Source organism: Martes martes, assembly GCF_963455335.1.
Source record: "Martes martes genome assembly, chromosome: 8".
NCBI lineage: Eukaryota > Metazoa > Chordata > Mammalia > Carnivora > Mustelidae > Martes > Martes martes.
This window is the reverse complement of record NC_137895.1, coordinates 128,723,263-128,745,412: the sequence shown is the minus strand read 5'-3', so window position 1 is coordinate 128,745,412 and position 22,150 is coordinate 128,723,263. Positions and strand designations below refer to the sequence as shown.

The following is a 22,150-nucleotide window of genomic DNA, read 5'->3' as shown; positions in this document are numbered from 1 at the left end:
TTAACTGGACAGTAGGAAAGAGCACGGATCTAGAAGTCCGAGAACTTTATTATTTTCAGTGTCCTTAGTTAAATCCCTTTGCTGTCTAAGCTTAAATTTCCTTATTTGGTAAATATAGAAAAAAATCTTTAGGTCGTTTCTCTCTCAGTGTTGTGGCACAAAAGAAATCTGGTAGTACTTTGAAAAATAGGAAAGCAGGGGCACCTGTTTATTTACCTCCCCAGTGTTGTTGAAAGGTATCAATATATGGGGGCACCTGGTGGCTCAGTCGGAAGAGCATGTGACCCTCGATCTCAGGGTCCTGAGCTGGAGCCCCATGCTGGGTATAGAGATTGCTAAAACAAAAAACCAAAGAAAGAAGCTTAAAGAAAGATGTCAATCTATGGATATAAGCAAGTTTAGTGATGTCTGTGGTTAAATCTGGTTCATGTGGAGACCAAATTTAAGAGTATATCACCTTTAAAAAAAATTTATTGTAAAGACTGTTTCTAGGCAAACAGGTTTGAGCAATGGAACGTAGAAAGGCTAGATATACAGACAAGCCCATCAGGGGACCCACCTCAAAATATCCATAGGCCCTAGCTAACCAAATGACTACTTACAACTGGACACAGTCTCCAAAAAAGGGAAAATTCCATATGTCACCATACCTCCTCACCTTCCCCCTTTAAAAACAGCCCCCACCCACTGCTTCCTGGCAGACAGCCTCCTCTCCTTTGCTGTCCTGCCCCGCCCCTCCCTTGAGGGGTATTCAATAAACTTCTATCGCCTTTTATCTGCCTCAGGTGAATTCTTTAACTGCTGCTCATAGTAGCTTCCACCTCATTGTGGCCCCACATTTGGGGGCCCCCATATGATGCAGAGACATCCCATTTGGACACCAAATACATCACATTTCAAGAACTTGGATAAAATAATGCTTGGATTAATGAAAATATTAAAGAAAGACTATTATGTCTATTCCAGGTAATTATGGAAAGTAAGCTGTTTATTGATTTATGGATCTGGGAATCTGGTGGCTGGGGGGTAGTTTTCTTTTTTATGTAGGAGACTTAAATTTTTCCTTTTACAACTGAACATTTTATGGCCCCTAGTAAAGGTAATGTTCAATAAATACCTATTGGTGGGTCAATTTTTTTATTAATTATTTTTATTAACATATAATGTATTATTTGCCCCAGGGGTACAGGTCTGTGAATCGTCAGGCTTACATGATGGGTCAATTTTTAAAAATGTGATTGGGTAATGTTATTATTCCTATAGTTATTATGATTTGAAATGACTTAGTGGAGAGCTGAAAATGTAGATTTTTAAATGATTTTTAAATTAGTTTGCTTTTTGGCTTTTGAACACCACTTTTCATAGCTCATTGTATCAAAAGCATTTAATGTTCTTGTTAAACGAAAATCTTGAAATATAGGGCCTTTTACTCTATTACAAAACAGTTGATTAAAAGAGACAATAAAATGACTTTCTGAAACCTAGATAAACAATGCGTACCTAACTTCAGAAGTGTAGGGAGAGATTTGCAAAGAAGAGTCAAAGGAAAAGCGATTAGGACGGGTAACACTGAAATTATGTGTATTTACTTTTAAATTGCAAGTCTTTACAGGTACGGAGTATCCTTGTTCAACTCGTACCCCAATATTTAGTACATTGCTTGGTGCAGAACTGTCAATGATAAATGCTAAATTATAAATGAAAAATTGAGGATGTAGGAAGTTTAGAAAGTAAAGCCAGAGTCTTATGTCTAAGAAGACAGAGGAAGTAAAGATTTGGATTTCTTCATATTCTAGCCCTTCTTAATCCCGTGTCAGAATTGATATCTCTGATTCACTGACATTATCCAGTCAAGCAAATTCTGCCAATTTTCACAGCCTTCTCAGGGAAAGGATTTTATTCTTTAGTGTCACCATATAGCGCCACCTGCCGGAATTATTGGGAAACTTCGCAATTGGACCCCTTCCCTGGGCGGTCCTTTACGTTCCTCCCAGTTCTTTTTCGGAGGCCCTCTTACACGCATGCGCTTTCGTTGGTACGCGTTGACCGTGGAGAGACTACAATTCCCAGAAGACTATGCCGCCAAAAAAAAAAAAATCCCGTGGGGAGGAGAAGGGAAAACGTGAAGGCTCGCGAGAGAACGGGATTGAGGCGGCTGCGCGAAGTGGGTGGAGCCGGGTGGAGAGAGTGAAGAGGAAGAGGAGGAGGTGCCGTCCCACAATACCAGGCGGGAGGGCGGTAGGCGGTTCGTATCCGGGCTGTGAGGTGCTCCGCGCCTCCGCGGACCTTGCTGCCTCTGTCTCTTTAACGCGAGAGGAAGCGATGCGGAGGGGTGGAAAATGGCAGAGCTGCAGATGTTACTAGAGGAGGAGATCCCGTCTGGCAAGAGGGCGCTGATAGAGAGTTACCAGAATCTGACCCGGGTGGCGGACTACTGTGAAAACAACTACATACAGGTGAGGAGCGCGGGCGCGCGGGCGGGCGGGCGCTGGCCGGCCCGGCCGAGGATCCACCGCCTGCCGCCTGAGTGACCAGCCCACTGGGCGGGGTGGGGAACTGCCCTAACCTCAGCGGCTGCCTCAGCCTCAGCCTCAACCCCAACCCCAACCCCCAGCCGGGGAGAGCAAGTGGCCCGGCTGAGAGAGTCGGGCTGCGATACAGGAAGTGGCTGTGGTGGTTGAAACCGATAGAAGGGGAGAGAGAAAATGGGCGAGGGAACCCGGAGCTCGCCGCTGCCGCAGCCCGGCGCCCCCCTGCTGTCCGCCTCCCTTCGGGCTGGGCCCCCCGGGTCGCGCGCTGCCCTCAGCAGCCTTCTATTCGCTGGGCTCTTGTGTGGGAGAGCCAGCTGCCCCTCCGTCCGGAGAGGGGTCTTGGACCGGGAGAGGAAAGAGCAGGGACGAGGCGCGGAGGGGTGGGGGGGGGCAGCGGCAGAAGGGAGAGGAAAAGCGGGGTGTGTGTCGGGGGAGGGCGGGTGGGGGCGATTATGTCAGTTCAACCCAGAGGGTGTGTCTTTTATTTATTTATTTTTTAATAAAAATTTGTCATGAGTCACATTACACAGACCTCCCCGAGGAGAGGAGGAAGCGGGTGGGGAGTGAGGGAGGGCGTATAGGCGAAGTTAATCTCAAAATTCCTTTAATTGAAGGTTTATAAATTTGCCTGGCTGTCCGTTTTCAAGTCAGGTTTTTTCCCCTCTCATCATTTTCACTTCCGCCCTCACCATAATGTATTCTAGAGGTTGTTAGGACTATCGTTATTATAAAACGGTAAATTATTCTTAACTATTTGGAAAAATGTCTTAGTCTCTCTTCCCCAAAAGTTCTTGAACTGTTGGCTTTATAAGTAACTTAAAATAGAACGGCGTAACCGCCGGTTGCTTATTTTCTGAGGTTTCTCTCTTTCCAATCTAAGTAAATGTACAGAATCCAGGTGGATTACCGAACATATTTAGTCCCAGGACCATAATGTGAAATGTTATTGTAAATTTATTAGGACATTCTTGGGGCCTTATTTGTGACAGATTCTTGTTTGTTTTTATTTTAATGATTGGAAGTGATTTATGTTGTGGTAGTTTGGTTTGTAGATCTTTAACTGGGTAAACCAGCAGTTTTCTATAGAAGCAAGTAAAGAGCAGAGTCCTTTGTATCAATATAATGGGATCAAAAATTCTCTTGTTGGGGCGCCTGGGTGGCTCAGTGGGTTAAGCCGCTGCCTTCGGCTCGGGTCATGATCTCAGGGTCCTGGGATCGAGTCCCATATCGGGCTCTCTGCTCAGCAGGAAGCCTGCTTCCCTCCCTCTCTCTCTTTGCCTGCCTCTCTGCTTACTTGTGATCTCTCTCTGTCAAATAAATAAAATAAATCTTTAAAAAAAAAAAAAAAATTCTCTTGTTAGGAGAAGACATAATCCAAACGTGCTTTGCAAGAATCGGGTTATTGCAATTCAGAACTGAAGTATTTATAGAAATGCCTCCCATGTGATTATCATTTTTTAAGAACCAATAGTTTCTGTGTTGGCAAATGCGTTTCTTTATTTTTAGAAGGAGATGCTGTTTTCAGAATATTTTGAATATTTCTCAATTTCCATATTAGTAACTGTATCTTAAGTATCACCAGTAGGAATGTATCTCATAAACTTCTTCAAGCTTTTACTTTAGGAGTTCAGATAAACTTGTTGAATGCCCACCGTGTCTACTGTATTAGTTGGTTTTGCAAATTTTGTAGTTAGCCTTTTAAAAAATACTCTTAAATCTATAGAAATGTGAATATAGTTTTCAAGGAGAAAAGTAGTCTTGTAAATTTATCGATATTAACACACACAAGGTGTATTCAGTCTCACACGAAAAGCCTTAAAATTGAGGTGAATCTCAATTTGCTAAAGTTTCTGAAGATTTTGGAAGTCAAAGGGAAAACACAGGAAGTTATTTAGCTCCAATCCAGAAAAGTCATTTCTTTGTAGAAGTCAGTAAATAAGTACTTCATAAAAGGGTGGCTTCTTTTGTTTTGCGTGTTGGGAAATCTGACAAATATATGGTGTGGTAACTGCTATGTGTTGGCAAATGCAAACGTGTTTTAACTTGTCTGATGACTACTATTTTTTCAGGTAGTTAGTTGTGTGCTGTAATGTTTTTATTTTTTTTCCTCCCTGACCTCTCTCCTCTTCTCCTCCTGCCACTATCATGTAGCTCCCAAGGACTTTTAAACTTCATTGGTAATATTCCTAGTTAGGATAAGTCATGGTATAAATCTTCTGTAGTCTCTCTTAAACATGTTAGTACCATGGTGCCAAGAGCCATTGCCAGTGGCCCCAAATTGTTTTTGGTTTTTCTAAACTTGACACCAGTGAGGTATTCTGATCTTGGGGAGATGGGGATGAAATTCACACATAATGTTTGTCTTAGTAGCCTTGAAACCTTGGGTAGCATGATGCAGGCTACTAGCTTCCTTCCTGAGATGCTGAGATGGGGTCAGGCTGAGAAAGTGATAGAGACTGTGGAAGTTGATATAATAGTTGTCTTTGTGATGTGCTGTGCTGCTAACTTTGGTGCTGTGAATAGGAAACAAATAGTGCTGGAAAGAATCCATTTAGATGTCTTTTGAGATCTTTCTATATCCTTTCTGTGACCCTGATTGGGTTATAACCAACATTCTACATAAACATACCACCTTTCAGGGAAGGTATACAGTCACTTGTGTTTTGAGAATTTTTTATACCTGGGATGAGTTAATTTATAGCCTGGGTGATTTTTTATTCTGAGAATTTAATTTTCATTTTGTTTTCCTACAGCTTGAAAGTACAGTTCGGTTCAGGTGAGTTGTTTAGCAGACAAGTTCTTTTGGCTGTAGTGCAGTTGAGCCTAGAGCACTTTCTTAGCTCGTTGGGTCCTATTGACTTTAATTATTGAATTGTTTTAGTAATAGCAAAACTTCTCAAAAGAGTCTATTATTATAAAAAGGATGGGGCTTTTGAAATTGCTTTGGGGAAAATACTCAAAATATAAAATGTTTTTAATATAGATGTGAAGAAAAATCTTTGCCTTTTCCTGTCTTTTGTTTTTCTGGTCGGTTATGTCAGAGACAATCACTTCTCAGCTTGTACACAGGCATCTGTGTACAACTATTTTGGGGAATAGGAAGGTAAGCTAAGTGAAAAGGAGTAGAAACTACTTAAGAAAGGTTTCTCAGCATGTTAATCTCAGCATGTTAACTTGTTAATTTAATTTTGCTGCCTGGAATTCCCCCAACTAGAGCTATATTTGGGTTACAGGTATGTTCTTTTTTTTCCCCCTAATGAATTGTTCTAGGACCTTTTTTTCTCTTTTTGGTAAAGATTTTATTTACTTGTCAGAGAGTGAGCATAAGCAGGGGGACTGGCAGAGGGAGAAGCAGGCTTCATGCCGAGCAAAGAGCCCAGTGTGGGTCTCAATCCCAAGACCCTGGGATGATGACCTGAGCCAAAGGCATACAGTTAACTGACTGAGCCACCCAGGTGTCCTTAACAAGTATATTCTAAAGTCTGGAAGTATGAAGGAGATATCATCAGTGAGCTACTTAGTTTAGCTTGTTTTCCTTCTTCCATGATGTTAGCTTATGCTCATTGCTCATTATGCACGTTTGATTTTGGAAGGCAGGTGATTTTTGAGAAGGAATACTTTGGAGTAAGTAAAAGCTAAATTTTGGATACTGTACAGTATATGCCAGTTTATAAATAATGTCAGTTGTTATTAGAGTAATTCTGTGATTTTTCTTAACAGATGATCAGTCTGCAGTTCAGAGGCATCAAATACCTAGCCTAAAGTTCTGTATCTTGTATTAGGTAGTGTCTGGAATCAAACCTGGATTTTATTTTATTTTTTTAAGATTTTATTTCTTTATTTGACAGAGAGAGCATGAGGGGGAGAATGTCAGAGGGAAAAGCAGACTCCTTGCTGAGCAGGGAGCCCTATGCAGGACTCGATCCCAGGACTCTGGGATCATGACCTGAGCCAAAGGCGGTCGCCCAACCAACTGAGCCCACCCAGGCACCCAAACCCAGATTTTTAAATTCTGTATCCTAGTTCCTTTTAATAAATACTGACTGAATTGGGTATTTACCTCAGCTTAGAGGATAAAAAGTTGGTGTGAAGAGGGTACTATAATTGCTTCTATTTATTGAGTACCTACTCTGTCATAGTCTCTGCTGGTTGATTTATGTTATCTTTAATCCTTACAAAAACTCTCCATGATAGGCAGTATTCTCACAGATGAGGAAATTAGGAGTCAGAAAAGTTAAATGAATTATTTAATCATACAGTTAGTAATTGGCAGTCAGGGTTTCTGCCTAACTCCGAGAGGCTCCACAGGCTCTACGCTCTTGCCATACCACACTGTCTCCAGACTCGAATGGTGAGTCTGAACTCAAGAGACTAATTCAGAAATGTCATGGGATAAATAGACTCTTGTTGAGCACGTCTAGGAACCTAATGACTATTTTATCATTGTTTCTTCTGAGTTCCAGATTCCATATAGAAGAACAGTTATGTTTGTACTTTGGGGGCTTATCTTCATCACCAAAGGGTGGTGGCTTTGGCACTTGAAGTTCTGAATTACAGGAATCAGGCTAGTTTTTCATTGATCTTAGTGGATCCTTTTCCTTTCTGTACATCCTTGTCTGTTTTTGAAATTCTAATTCACCTTTGAAATTGTGATAAGAAAATTTGTGGAGTAAGTGGGGGAAGTTAAAGTTAAGCATCTGACTCTTGGTTTCCACTCCGGTCATGATCTCAGGGTGGTGAGATGAAGCTCTGCATTGGGGGTCTGTGCTCAGTGTGAAATCTGCTTGAGATTCTCTCTGCCCCCGCAAATAAATAAAATCTTAACAAACTAATGTCCTCTCCTTTTTCCTTTTGTAACTTTAATATTAATAAGAACTTTACCTGTGGTGCTTTAATCTAGTCCTGATCTGTTTAGATCCCGAGTCCATAGCTGAAGAATGCTAATACTCATAGTGGAAGAAAGGTACTTGAACAAATGGAGGTCTGATCTTTGGTTGTGGTTGGAATAACACTACCATTTCCAGTCCATCACCATCTCCTCAATCATTTAGAAAAACCCTGTTTATCTATCTTTTTTTTTTTTTTTAAGATTTTATTTATTTATCTGACAGAGATCACAAGTAGGCAGAGAGGCAGGCAGAGAGAGAGGAGGAAGCAGGCTCCCTGCGGAGCAGAGAGCCTGATGTGGGGCTCCATCCCAGGACCCTAAGATCATGACCTGAGCCGAAGGCAGAGGCTTTAATCCACTGAGCCACCCGGGCGCCCCCCCGTTTATCTATCTTGAGTGAAATTTGTCCTAGGAATTATCTGTGATTTGACAGACAAGTACATTAGCTAGAAAGGAAGAGCAGTAACATTGGGAGAAGAGGTTGAACCAAACATTAGGAGATTATGTAGATGTAATTTCATAAAAATTCCATGTTGGTCTGAAAAGTAAGTTTAATAGTTAAATTCTAATTTAGGGGGATTAAAAAAGTTGAGGGGTACCTAGTTGGCTCAGTCAGTCTGGGGAGCATGTGACTCTTGATCTTGCTCTTGAGCTCTGAGTCGTGGTTTTGAGCCCCATGTTGGCTGTAGAGATAACTGGGAAAAAAAAGAAAAAACTTAAAAAAAATTTTTGGGGGGCCTGGGTGGCTCAGTTGTTAAGCCTCTGCATTCTGCTCAGGGCGTGATCCCAGGGTTCTGGGATCGAGCCTGGCATCAGGCTCCCTGCTCAGCGGGAAGCCTGTTTCTCCTCTTCTCACTTCCCCTGCTTGTGTTCCCTCTCTCAGCTGTGTCTCTTTCTGTCAAATAAATAAAACCTTAAAAAAAAAAGTTTAAATTTTCGGGGAATTGTGTAGTTTTTCTAATGTCTTTTTGTGTCGATAATGATCTTCATTGAAGTTACGGTTTGATTTTAGAAGAAATAATAGTAAAACCCAGAACTAGAAGCTTTTTAGTCCCCAATTGTTAAGACTAAATAAAAAAACAAGGGATTTAAAAAAAATTACAGCATTAAGGGGTACTTGGGTGGTTCAGTCGGTAAGCGTCCAACTTTTGATCTCTGCTCAGGTCTTGATCTCAGGATGGTGAGTTTCCAGCCCTGGGGTGGAACTCAGCATGGAGCCTACTTAAAAAAAATAATAATAAATTAATTTTTAAAATTACAGCATTGAGAATATAAAACATTTGGAAAGTAGTAATTATTGGATTTTATTTTTATTTATTTACTTAAAATTTATTTATTTATAATCTCTACACCCAATGAAGGGCTTAAACTCACCCTAAGATGAAGAATTGCACGCTCTACTGACTGAGCCCTCCAGGAGCCCCTGGATTTTATTTATTTGTATTTATTTGTTTGTTTATTTTTATTTTTTAAAAGATTTTATTTATTTATTTGACAGAGACAGTGAGAGAGGGAACACAAGTGGAGGGAATGGAAGAGGGAGAAACAGGCTTCCCATTGAGCGGGGAGCCTGATGAGGGGCTCGATCCCAGGACCTGAGCTCAAGTCAGATACTTAAAGACTGAACCACCCAGGTGCCACCATTTTTAATTTTTCTTAAAGATTTTATTAATTTGTCAGAGAGCATAAGCAGGCAGGCAGACGGAGAAGCAGGCTCTCTGCTGAGCAAGGAGCCTGATGCAGGACTCAGTCCCAGGACCCTGGGATCATGACCTGAGCTGAAGGCAGATGCTTGACCAACCAGCCACCCAGGTGTCCCAACATATTTTAATTTACAGCTAATTTTGTTAGTGATACCTTCCACATGTTGATTAGATATAGCTATATTATTTGGTTTGTAATGGAAGGGCTTTTTTGTTTTGTTTTGAGGATTTAATTGGCTTTCTTAAACAATTCATGAATCCAGGATTATTCCACACAGCAAGCAGAGAGGAGCTTGCAAGTGGAATTATTGAGGTTTAATTCGTATAATATAAAACCAACCATTTTAAAGTATATAGTTCAATGGTCTTAGTACATTTACAGTGTTGTGCAACCATCACCTTGATCTAGTTCCAAAACATTTTTATCACCCTTCAGAATAACCTTGTACTCCTTAAGCAGTTTGTCCCTGTCCCAACCCACCTAGTACCAGGCATCCACCAATCTGTTTTCTGTCTCTCTGAATTTACCTATTCTATATAGTTCTTATATATAAGTGGAATTATACAATATGAGGCCTTTTGTTTCTGGCTTCCTTCCCTTCATAGTAAGTAAAATACTTTTGAGGTTCATTCATTTTATAGCATGTATTAGTACTTAATCCCTTGTTATGACTGAGTATATGTCATCCATTGATGGACATTTGCGTTGTTTCTACCTTTTGGCCATTGTGAATGGTATTGCTACGAATATTCATGTATGGTATTTATTTGAGTGCCTCTTTTTAGTTCTTTGGCATATATACACCTAGGAGTGGTTTATAATGCTCTTCTGTGAAATATATAGCTAAGTTTGCACTGTAGTACCATTATATTGCAGTGTAATGAGGCAATTCCAGGCATAAACATATACTCAGAATTTTAGTATAAATTGATAGACATTTAGGCTTAGAGCTTAATTTTTCATTTTACATAAAGCTTAATTTTCCCTGATTACCAGAGTAATATCAAATACGGTAATTGGATAAATTTTAAACTTTTTTTTTTTTAAGGTTTTATTTATTTATTTGAGAGAGAGAGATCACAAGTAGGCAGAGAGGGGGAAGCAGGCTCCCCGCTGAGCAGAGAGCCTGATGCGGGGCTCGCTCCATCCCAGGACCCTGAGATCATGACCTGAACCGAAGGCAGAGGCTTAACCCACTGAGCCACCCAGGTGCCCAAATTTTAAACTTTATAGAAAAATACATGGCTTAGACAGTTACAAGTTGGTGGAGCTTGTGACTCTTGATCTTAAGGTTGTGAGTTTGAGCCCCATGTTGGGTATAGATATTACTTTAAAATCTTTAAAAAAAAAATCACTTCTGTGTATAGGCTTTAAAGAACATATCTAAAGTTTATGCTGTACAGTTAGTAAACTCCTGTGTTTACTCTGAGGCAGAAAATATTTCAGTCATAATTTATTTTAAAAACTGAAAACGTTTGAAACTTTTGTGATGTGTGTAATATCTAATTATTAAATCAAATGTGAATTCTTATTCAAAGGTTAATTGAAGCATGGTATGCAAGACATGGATCTGGATATTCTCAGCTGCTTTTATTTATTTATTTTTTTTTTTAAAAAGATTTATTTATTTATTTGTCAGACAGAAATCACAAGCAGGCAGAGAGGCAGAGAGAGAGAGAGAGAATAGGAAGCAGGCTCCCCGCTGAGCAGAGAGCCGGATGTGGGGCTCAATCCCAGGACCCTGGGATCATGACCTGAGCCGAAGGCAGAGCCTTTAACTCACTGAGCCACCCAGGTGCCCCTCTCAGCTGCTTTTAATTACAGCAAATTTTTATTTTTTATTTCCTTAAAGCTTAAAGGGAACAAAAATACTGTGTTAATGACAATGTATGTTATTGAAAAACTTTACCTTTAAGTCACTTGTTTCCTGAATGTCTTATTTAATTTCTAATAGTAATATCTACATGCTGTGATAAAATTGCATTTGATAAATTTTATTTTTTCTTTTTGTGGAAAGACAGACGTGGTGCTTTTTTTTTTTTTAAGATCTTTTAATTTTTATTCTTAAGTAATCTCTACACCCAGCGTGAGGCTTGAACTTACAACCCTGAGATAAGAATCGTATGCCCCATTGACTGAAGCAGCCAGATGCCCCAAGCATGGTGTTACTTTGAGAACCCTTTCTATTTGTGCCATGGGGAATTAAGGTCTTTCAGGAAGGTAAACATTGGAAAAAGATACTTCTTGGTTCAAATATTAGCAACCTAAGACAATAACAAATACTTATTTTATTTTATTATTATTATTATTTTAAAGATTTTATTTATTTGACAGAGATCACAAGTAGGCAGAGAGGCAGGCAGAGAGAGAGAGGTGGAAGCAGGCTCCCTGATGAGCAGAGAGCCCGATGCGGGGCTCGATCCCAGGACCCTGGGATCAGGACCTGAGCGGAAGGCAGAGGCTTTCACCCACTGAGCCACCCAGGCGCCCCCTATTATTATTTTTTTAAAGATATTATTTATTTGACAGAGAGATCACAAGTAGGCAGAGAGGCAGGCAGAGAGAGAGGGGCAAGCAGGCTCCCTGCTGAGTAGTCAGCCCGATGCAGGGCTTGATCCCAGGGCCCTGAGATCATGACCTGAGCCGAAGGCAGAGGCTTAACCCACTGAGCCACCCAGGTGCCCCACAAATACTTATTTTAAAAAGTTGTAGCTGGAAAGGGTTTATGAGTGCCATTTTATTATTTTTAATTTTTTTTGAAGATTTAGTTATTTTAGAGAGCATGAGCAGGGGGAGGAGCAGAGGAAGAGGGGGAGAGAGAGAAGCAGACTCCCTGCTGAGTGAAGAGCCGGACTAGGGTCTCCATCTCACAACCCTGAGATAACAATATGAGCCGAGATTGAATTGGGTGCCCAACTGACTGAGGTACCCAGATAGATGCCTCTATGAGTACCATTTAAAAATCATGGTTGCCTCTCAAAAGTGGGCCCTTAACATAGCCCAGCAATCCCACTGTATTTTTCACATCAGTATATTCTTCTGCTCACCATAAACTGTTTAAAATTTTCTCTTCCATTTTAAAATCTTTCTTTTCTAATCTTTTAGTCCATAGAGAAAATAGTCCTCATTATATGACACACAATTTCTTACCACTGCATCTCCAAGCCTACTAGTGTCCTTATCCAACCTATTCTACTTCCTTCTTGTAATGGAGAGGTCATTTCTCCTAGCTAAGGTCAGTCCTTATCTTTGCTCTGAGTGCCATTCTCTCTCAACCTTTCAGAAGCCTTACACTTGCTATGTATTTCCTTCTCTCTTTATTGAATTTGTGCATTTGGAATCAAAACATCTCAATTCTTTCCCATATTAGAAAGTTATCCTTTGACTTCATAGATCCATGTAGTATCTGACCTCTTACCTAATTTGCTTAGAGTTTTATTAAAATTATCATGTACACTTAACTCCATCCCTCACTTTGCATTCACTCTTTAACCTGTTTTGTCATCGTCACTGCTCCACTGAATTTGTGTTCAGTAACCTACATGCTGCAAAATTCATTGAACTCTTTAGTTCTCTTTTTTTAATGGTAGATATTTTTTAAAGGTTTGTTTATTTTGGAGAGAGAGAGAGAGCACACAACGTGCATGGTGGGAGGGGCAGAGGGAGAGAGAATCTCAAGCCCAATATGGGGCTCAGTCTCACAACCCTGAGATCGTGACCTGAGCTGAAACCAAGAGTCGGATGCTCAGCCAACTACTGAGCCACCCAGGTGCCTGCCCCCTGTTTAGTTCTCATTTTTACTTGTCTTCTTAGCATCATTTCACACAATTGACTATTTCCCCTTTTTAGGAAAAGCTAATCCTTTGACTTTTGTGATGACATTCTTTCCTACTTTGCCTGTTACTCTCTGGCCCCTTGTTCTTTACCTTTAAATATTTTTTAAAATTTAATTTTTTTATTATTATTTTTTAAAGATTATTTATTTATTTATTTGGCAGAGAGATCACAGGTAGGCAGAGAGGCAGGCAGAGAGAGAGGGAAGCAGGCTCCCTGCCGAGCAGAGCGCCCAAAATGGGGCTCAGCCCCAAGATCCCGAGACCATGACTCTAGCCGAAAGCAGAGGCTTAACCCACTGAGCTGCCCAGGTGCCCCTAATTTTATTATTTTTTAAGGTACTAGGTGGTTGTTTTTTTAGGTGTAGTTGATGCATGTTAAATTAGTTTAGGTGTTCCAGGTAATGATTCTGGAGAGGTCTATACATTATGCTATGGTCACCACAAGTGTACTTACCATCTGTCCCCATACAATGCTATTACTGTTATCATTTACTGTCTTCCCTATGCTGTACCTTTTATCCTTGTGATAATGCATTCTGTAACTTGAAGACTGTAGCTCCCGCTTCCCTTCACTTATTATACCTAACTCCTCACCCTACCTTTAAGTATTGAAGAGGCCTAGCCGGCTTGTTTGAATCATAAGTGCCTCAAACTGAGTTCATCACCTTTCCCCAGTCTCCTTTACTGTTGCGCATTCACTCACTTATTAGAAACCTAGGCATCATTCTTTTTTTTTTTTTTTTAAGATTTTAAAAAAATTATTCATGAGAGAGAAAGGCAGAGGGAGAAGCAGGCTTCCTGCTGAGCGGGTCCGATATAGGACCCCATCCCAAGACCCTGGGATCACGACCTGAGCCGAAGGCAGGTGCCCTCTAGGCATCATTTTTTTTTTAAAAAGATTTTATTTATTTATTTATTTATTTGACAGACAGAGATCACAAGTAGGCAAAGAGGCAGGCAGAGAGAGAGAGAGGAGGAAGCAGGCTCCCCGCTGAGCAGAGAGCCCCATGTGGGGCTCTATACCAGGACCCTGGGATTATGACCTGAACTGAAGGCAGAGGCTTTAACCCACTGAGCCACCCAGGAGCCCTAGGCATCATTCTTGACTCCATTATTCCTCTTTGTTCTCTCTTCCCAATTCATCTGTAACAGGTCCTGTTGATTCTTCTTCTTCTTCTTTTTTTTTTTTTTTTTAAAGATTTTATTCATCCACTTGACAGACAGAAACCACAAGTAGGCAGAGAGGTAGGCAGAGAGAGAGGAGGTAGCAGGCTCCCTGCTGAGCAGAAAGCCCGATGCGGGGCTCGATCCCAGGATCCTGGGATCATGACCCGAGCCGAAGGCAGAGGCTTAACCCACTGAGCCACCCAGGCGCCCCACCAGTTGATTCTTAAGTATCTCCTAAATTGGCCTATTCTGTCTTTACCATCCCAGTGTAAAGCTTAGACAACTGCTATAGCTTCTAATTGTCTTTACATCACCACACATCTTCCCCTGATCACAGTCCCATTATCTATCTATACTGTGGCTCAAGTGGTATTTTCAAAAGAGAAATCTGATCATGGCACTCCCTTCTTAAAGATCTTTCAGTGATTCCCCATGAGTATACAGTCTCACAGTAAGTCCTAAGAGGCTGCATATAGCATAGCTCCTATTTTTCTAGTCTTGCTGCTTTCATTCCATTACCTTACAGTTATATTGACCTTTCAGTTTTTGAAATTTCATTGTTTTCTGCCTTTGCAGATGTCGTTCTCTCACTAGAAAAGTTGTTCCTCTCAGTCTGAATATTACCATTTGTCAGGTCTCATAGTTCAGGGAAAATTACTGTACTTATTCATTCTTCACTTGATAAAATTCTTTGAGTATCTACCATGTGTCAGGTACTCTTAGGTCCCAGAGATACTATAGTAAGGCCAAGTACCTACCCTTATGAAGTTTTCCTTATAAAGATGAGGCAGACAATAAACACCAAAAGATAAGACGGTTTTAGATAGGGAGAAGTGCTGTTTGGAAAATGAAATGAGAAAACAAAGTGATTTAAAAAATGGGTAAAGGACCCGAATTGATATTTTTCCAGAGAAGATGTACAGATGGGTAACAGACACATGGAAAGATCCTCAGCATTGCCAGTCATCAGGGAAATGCAAATCAAAACCACAATGAGATATCACTTACACCTGTCAGAATGGTTTGACTCACCAAAGACAAGAAATAACAAGTGTTGGTGAGGATGTGGAGAAAAAGGAGCCCTGTGCTCTGTTGGTGGGAATGTAAATTGGTACAGCTACTGTGGAAAACTGTATGTAAGCTCCTCAAAAAATTAAAAATAGAAATATTTTATGATCCAATAATTTCACTACTGGGTATTTACCCAAAGAAAATGAAAACACTGATTTGAAAAGATATGTGCACTCCTGTGTTTATTCAGCATTATTTACAATAGCCAAGATATGGAAGCAGTCTAAATGTCCATCGGTAGGTGTGTTAAGGAAGATGTGGTATACACACACACACACACACACACACTCACATAATGGAATATTACTCAGCCATGAAAAGGATGAGAATTTGCCATTTGTGACAACGTGGATGAACTTAAGGGTATAATGATAAGTGAAAAAATCAGACCAAGAAAAATACCATAGGATTTAACTCTTGTAAATACAAACAGAACAAAGTGATGGTTGCCAGAGGGAAGGGAGTGTGGGCAAAATGGATGAAAGGGAGTGGGAGGTACAGGCTTCCAGTTATGGGATGAATAAGTCCTAGGAATAAAAGGCACGGCATAGGGAATATAGTTAATGATGTTGTCATAGTACTGCATGGTGACAGATGGTAGCTACACTCGTGGTGAGCATAGCATAATGTATAGGCTTCTCTGGAATTACTGTGTTGTACACCTGAAACTACTGTAACATTGTGTGTCAGTTATACTAAAAAAAATTAAATACAGCAGAGCAAATGAACCTAATATTACACTGACCTGGTTTAAAAAAAAAACCAAAAAACAGGGGACGCTTGGGTGGCTCAGTCATTAAGTGTCTACCGTCAGCTCAGGTCATGATCCCAGGGTCCTGGGATTGAGGCCTGTGTCCCACCCCTTCTGCATGTGTTTCCTCTCTCGCTGTGTCTCTATCAAATAAATAAATAAAATCTTAAAACCCAAACCAACAATAATTAAATAGGGGTGACAATACAGAAAATTTGAATTGGAAAGAGGACTTATTTAAAGAAGTTAGGGAGTGGTACTCCGAGAAGGTGACATTAGAGCTAAGACCTGGAGGGTAGATATGGCATCTTCTATGTGAAGATCTGAGGAAAACGAAAGATGGGAAAAATCTTTCTAAGGGTAATATGGCTAGAGGATAGTTAGTGAGAGGGAAACTGGTAAGAGAGAGGTCTGAGAGATTGTCAGGAGCCAGATTATGTAGGGCCTTGAAGGCCTTGAAAAGAGGTTTGATTTTATTGAAAGTGTGTTGGGGTTATCATTAGAGTACTTGATTTACTTTTTAAAAGAATCGTTCAGGCTACTGAGTGGAAAACATACTGAAGGGAAGGCAAGAGTAGAATCAGCCAGCAGGGAGAATATCCTGGTTTTCCAGGCAGGAAATGAGAATTGCTTGTACTTTAGTGTGGGGTGGGGAATTAAGGGGAGAGCTTGGGTTTTGTTTTGTTTTGTTTTTTAAGATTTTATTTATTTATTTGACAGAGATCACAAGTAGGCAGAGAGGCAGGCAGAGAGGGGGGCGGAAAGCAGGCTCCCTGCTGAGCAGAGAGCCCTGTGCGGGCCTGGATCCCAGAACCCTGGGATCATGACCCGAGCCGAAGGCAGACGGTTTAACCCACTGAGCCACCCAGGCGCCACGAGCTTGGATATGTTTAAGGCAGAGCTGGACAGGGCTTATGGTGGATTGAATATGGGGTATGAGGAAAACAGGAGTCTAAGGATGACTCCTAGTTTAAGTTTTTTCTAAGTATGTCGGTGGATGGTAGTACATGTGTGGGAGGATATCAAGAGTACTGGTTGTTAAGTATGAGATACCAGTTGACAACCAGATAGGCCGGATGGTCATTCTGGAGCTTAGGAAAGAGTCAGAGTTGGTGATCAGTGTTTAGGCGTTATCACAGAATAGATTAGCACTGTCTCACAGAAATACAATGTGAGGCACATATGTAATGTAAAAATTTTCTAATAGCCATATTAAAAAAGTATGAAGAAGTAGGTTGAAATTAATTTTTAATAACCCAGTGCATCCAAAATAATTATTTCAGGAAACAGCATAGTTAAAAGGATATTTTACATTCTTTTTTTTTTTAATACTAAGTATTTGGAATCTGATGTATTTTATACTTAACAGCACATCTTAGTTGGGACATGGATAGTGAAAAACTGGGGGGATTAATGGGTGGGAAGTGCTGTGGTATGAAAGGATAGGTGGAATTGAGGTACTAGAGTAATAAGTAAATTGTAGAGATGAAAGTTGTGTGTTTGGAATGTGGGATTTTTGAAATCTAAATTTTTGAAATTGGTGTAATTCCTTGTGATGATCATGGGAATTTTTACTGTGGTGAAGAAAAAATTATTTCAGTTCAGGAGGTCAAGTGAAAGGCAAAGGTTTTTGGTGGATTATCTGAGTATATGTTGACATCACTAAGAAAAATGATATGCATAGTGGTGAATTAGCGAGTTAGATTTTAGAGTTTCTCAGTCTGTTGGATGTTGGTAGATGACACTTACAAGGAGGTTACTTCCTTAGAAACCTCTTCCCTGTCACATCAGGTCAGTTTATACCCTTTTAAATGCTCGCATAGAATCCTGTATTCTCTGTAGCACTCAGTGTACCTGTTTGACACAGATGCCAAACTCCAAGAAAGCAAGACCAGCTTTGTCTTGTTTATTCCCATAGCTCCAGTGCCTTCTCAATACCTGGCTCATAAATTCTTGTGAAGTGTGAAGCTTGTCTTCATTCCATCATGAATTAGTTATATTGTAACCAGCCTTTAACTCTCATTTACCTTCTGTGAAAGGGCCAATTTGAATTAGCTTATGTCCAGAGTGACAATTATTTATTTTTATTTAAAAGAGGTTTTTGTTTTTTTTTTAAAGAATTTATTTACTTGAGAGAGAGCACGTGCATCAGTGGGGGGAAGGGTGGACGGAGAGGGAAAAGCAGACTCCCCACTGAGCAGGGAACGTGACCTGGGGCTCTTCCCCAGAACCAGGAAATCATGACCTGAGCCCAAGGCAGATGCTTTAACTGACCGAGCTACCCAGGCACCCCTATTTTTAAAAAAAGTTTTTAAGTTTTAATTCCAGTTATTTAATACAGTGTTATCGTAATTTCAGGTGTACAATATAGTGATTCAGCAGTTCTATGCATCACCCGATCGATATTCCTGGTGACAAGTACACTACTTAATCCCCAGATTTGACAATTCTGATGGTTTTTAGTAAAGTTTGTTCCTGTGTATATGACTTTCAGCCTGACAATTCTGGTGTTTTTCATTAGTTTCTGAGTTCTTCAGTTTTCTCCAAAATAAAAACAAATCTCTGAGTTACTTACACTTGTTCCTTCCATTGTGTCATTAGCAGATAATTATGTTTCAATGTTTACTTTGTTATAATTAAGGTATCAAGACACAGAATAAACAGATTGTTCAGGAGATGATTTAATTCCAGTTTTTAGGAGCTGTGATCTTAAACATTCTTAAAGCCTTTTTGTTAAAATCAATTTTTTCAAGTCTTCCTGAAGAGAGAAAATGTAGGGGAGGATGTGTTAGGATGTCTTTTTCTTTCTCTTGGACCAGTTTTCTGCAGTATAGGTCAATAGTACTGAAACGTATGGTCTCAGGACTCCTTTATACTCCTGAAGTATAGATGTCCTTAGAGAACTTTTCTTTAGATGAGTTATATCAATATTTATATTGTATCAAATTTTGTATGAAAAATTAAGACCAAGTTTAAAATAATTATTAATTCAGTTAAAATAACATGCAATGAATTTAATATTGTTAATGTAAATAATATATTTTTTGAAAAATAACCATAATTTTCCAAAACAAAAAAATTGTGTTTAATAGGAAGAGTGGCATTATTTTACATTATTGCAGATCTCTTTAGTGACTAGCTAATAGCTAAATTTTCATCTGCTTCTGCACTCAATCTGTTAAGATATTTTGGTAGAAGAATATGAGAAAATCTGGCTTCATACAGTAGGAGTTGGATTCGGGAGGAGTATTTTGTGCATATAATTGTGGGTAATTTTGTTGGTATTTCAACAGAACTTGGCACATAATAGTTTCCTAAAGGTTGGTGTGGACTCTGAAATCATATCAGTAAACATTTTGTACTCCATTACACTAGAAATTGTTGTATAAGTCATTTGGAAAAGTAGCGAAGAGCTTTCAAGCCCATGTTGATGGATAGATTTTCAAAAATTGTAATTTATGCTTGAAAGGTTGAATTTTGCATTGGCAACAAATATTATCAATTATTTTCTTTGAAGTGGTAGACTCATCTTAATAACCATAGTTTGTCAGTTGTTTTTTGAAGTACCAATGAGCTCGTTTTTGAAGTTTTTGAAGTTCCATGGAAAAGTGGCTTTTCAGCTTGCAGATAAATCGCAAAAGTGCTTTTTCCTAAAGGCAACCATCATACTTAGAATGCATAAGTATTTTATGTTTACTCCCCATTTTGTCACATAGAATATTAAAAGTCATCTAAAGGGCCAAGATTTAGTGGATTTAGTATTTTTTTCCTCTTTCTTCAAGAACCATTTTATTTTTTTTATTTTTATTTTTTTTTTTTTTTAATTTTATTTATTTGACAGAAATCAGAGCTAGGCAGAGAGGCAGACAGAGAGCGGGGAAGCAGGCTCCTCCTGAGCAGAGAGCCCGACGCGGGGCTCGATCCCAGGACCCTGAGATCATGACCCGAGCCGAAGGCAGAAGCCTAAACCACTGAGCCACCCAGGCGCCCCTTCAAGAACCATTTTAAATGAAGCTTTCCGTCCGTCTCCCCCCACCCCCCCGCCCCGTGAGCGGTTATCAGTATAGAACACAACAGTTGGGGGGTCTGGGTGGCTAAGTGGGTTAACCCTCTGCCTTCAGCTCAGGTCATGATCTCAGGGTCCTGGGATTTAGCCCTACAGCAGGCTCTCTGCTCAGCGGGGAGCCTGCTTCCCCCTCTCTGCCTGCCTGCTGCTCTACCTACTTGTGATCTCTGTCTCTCTCTGTGAAATAAATAAAATCTAAAAAAACACAAAAACAACACAACAGTTGTTAGTACGGCTGGTGGTACTGACTTGATTCATGCTAGAAGGCTGGTGGTTTGTCATCTTTGCTTTATCACCATTGTTGCAAATATAAATGGAAAAGAAGGCAAATAACATCAGTATTATTGTGAAAATATTTTTGACCTTGTGAACCTCTGAAAAAGGTCTTAGGCACCTTGAGAGGTCTGCAGACCACACTTTGAGAAACTTGGTAAAAATAATTGGTTTAGTAGTCTTAATGTCTTCTGTTTGTGGTAATAATAGTCTGAATTTTAAATATAACTGTATAGCACTATGTGTATTGGGCATCTCTCACTAAATAGCTTGGATAATACCTCATTTTTTTTTCCTTTTGTAGGAATTTAATTTTTATTTAAATTTAATTTAAATTTCCTTAGGTAGGAATTCTCTTAGCATTGCATATACTGTGTAAATTATTTGGGTAGTTTTTATATTCTGAGTCTTACTACTGGTCTATTTTACTTCTCGGTAGCACTAATTTTGAATACTTTAAAAAGTTTCATGCCTGAGTGGCACAGTCGTTAAGCGTCTGCCTTCCGTTCAGCTCATGATCCTGGGGTCCTGGGATTGAGTCTCGCATGGCATCGGGCTTCCTGCTCAGTGGGGAGCCTGTTTCTCCCTCTGCCACTCTCTCTGCTTGTGTTCCCTCTCTGGCTATCTCTCTGTCAAATAAATAAATAAAATCTTCAAAAAAAAAGTTTCATATGTGTTTTCTCCAAATTTCAGTAATGCTAAAAATTTTGTAATACGTTGGAATAAATTTATTTAATAGGAAGTCGTTCAAATTATATGATTATAATGAAGCAGTATGAAATACTAGTTTTAAAGTGATACAATAATCACTTATTTCTAATTTGAGTATGTTCCAAGTTAGATTTGAAGATACCTGTTGTTGGTATTGTCCCATGGTACATATTTTTTTAAAGATTTTTTAAAAAATTTATTTGCCAGGGAGGGAATGTGCCCAGGCAGGGGGGAGCAGCAGGCAGAGGGAGACGCAGGCACCCCACTGAGCAAGGAGCCCGATGTGGGACTCAAATACATTATATATGTATTTATGTCCAAAAAATAAAAATAAAGTGTAGAAAAGAAAAAAATAGAGGGATTTGCTTTTGTTTTAGCTGTTTCCTGGCATTTCCCCCTAATATATATATATATGCATGTATATATATATATTAATTTTTTAATTTTTTTTTTTTTTTGGTTCTTAAAAAAAATTTGTTTGTCAGACGGAGTGTATCCAGGCAGAGGGAGAAGCGGGCATCCTACTGAGCAAGGAGCCCAGTGTGGTGCTGGATCTCAGGACCCTGGGATCGTGACCTGTGCTGAAGGCACATGCTTAATGGACTGAGCCACCCAGGTGTTCCACTGTTCTATATTATTATGCTTTTCATGAAAAAGACTTCGGGTTAATTCATTTCCCCTTTTTTTTTGTTTTGGACAGATCGCAAATAGGCAGAGAGGCAGGCAAAGAGGGAGAGGGAAGCAAGCTCCCTGCTGAGCAGAGCCCAATGCGGGGCTCAATCCCAGGACCCTGGGATCATGACCTGTGCTGGAGGCAGAGGCTTTAACCCACTGAGCCACCCAGGCGCCCTTCATTTCTCTTTTAAACCATTTTTCTTTCAGAAAGTTTGAGAAGCTTTTTTTTTTTTTTTTAGCACTGTGTTCCATTAAAATTAATATTCAATTGATAATACTCTTCAGATTTTACTGTGAATAGTGGGAAGACAACCTGGTGATATGTCCCTCATTTTAAAAGCTTTTATTTATTTATTTATTAGAGCGCGCGCGCGCGCGCACACACACATGGTGGGGAGGAGAGGGAGAAGCAGGCTCCCTGCTTAGCAGGGAGCCCGACATGGGGCTCAGTTCCTGAAGCAGACATCTAACCGACTG

At 39.9% G+C, this 22,150-nt stretch overlaps 1 protein-coding gene across 8 annotated transcripts in view; it reads left to right on the top strand.

Annotated features, from left to right (window-relative positions):
• Window positions 1-2,195: 2,195 nt before the first annotated feature.
• ABI1 (abl interactor 1) overlaps window positions 2,196-22,150 on the top strand; it is a 123,795-nt gene continuing 103,840 nt past the window's right edge. For 7 of the 8 annotated variants that reach the window (XM_080811567.1, XM_080811565.1, XM_080811568.1 and 4 more), the window contains exon 1: window positions 2,217-2,456. In XM_080811567.1, the coding sequence (XP_080667693.1) occupies window positions 2,340-2,456 (117 nt within the window). In that variant the 5' untranslated portion in view covers window positions 2,217-2,339. Of the gene's footprint in view, window positions 2,457-22,150 lie in introns of all 8 variants that reach the window. The other variant, XM_080811569.1, reaches the window with a different exon arrangement.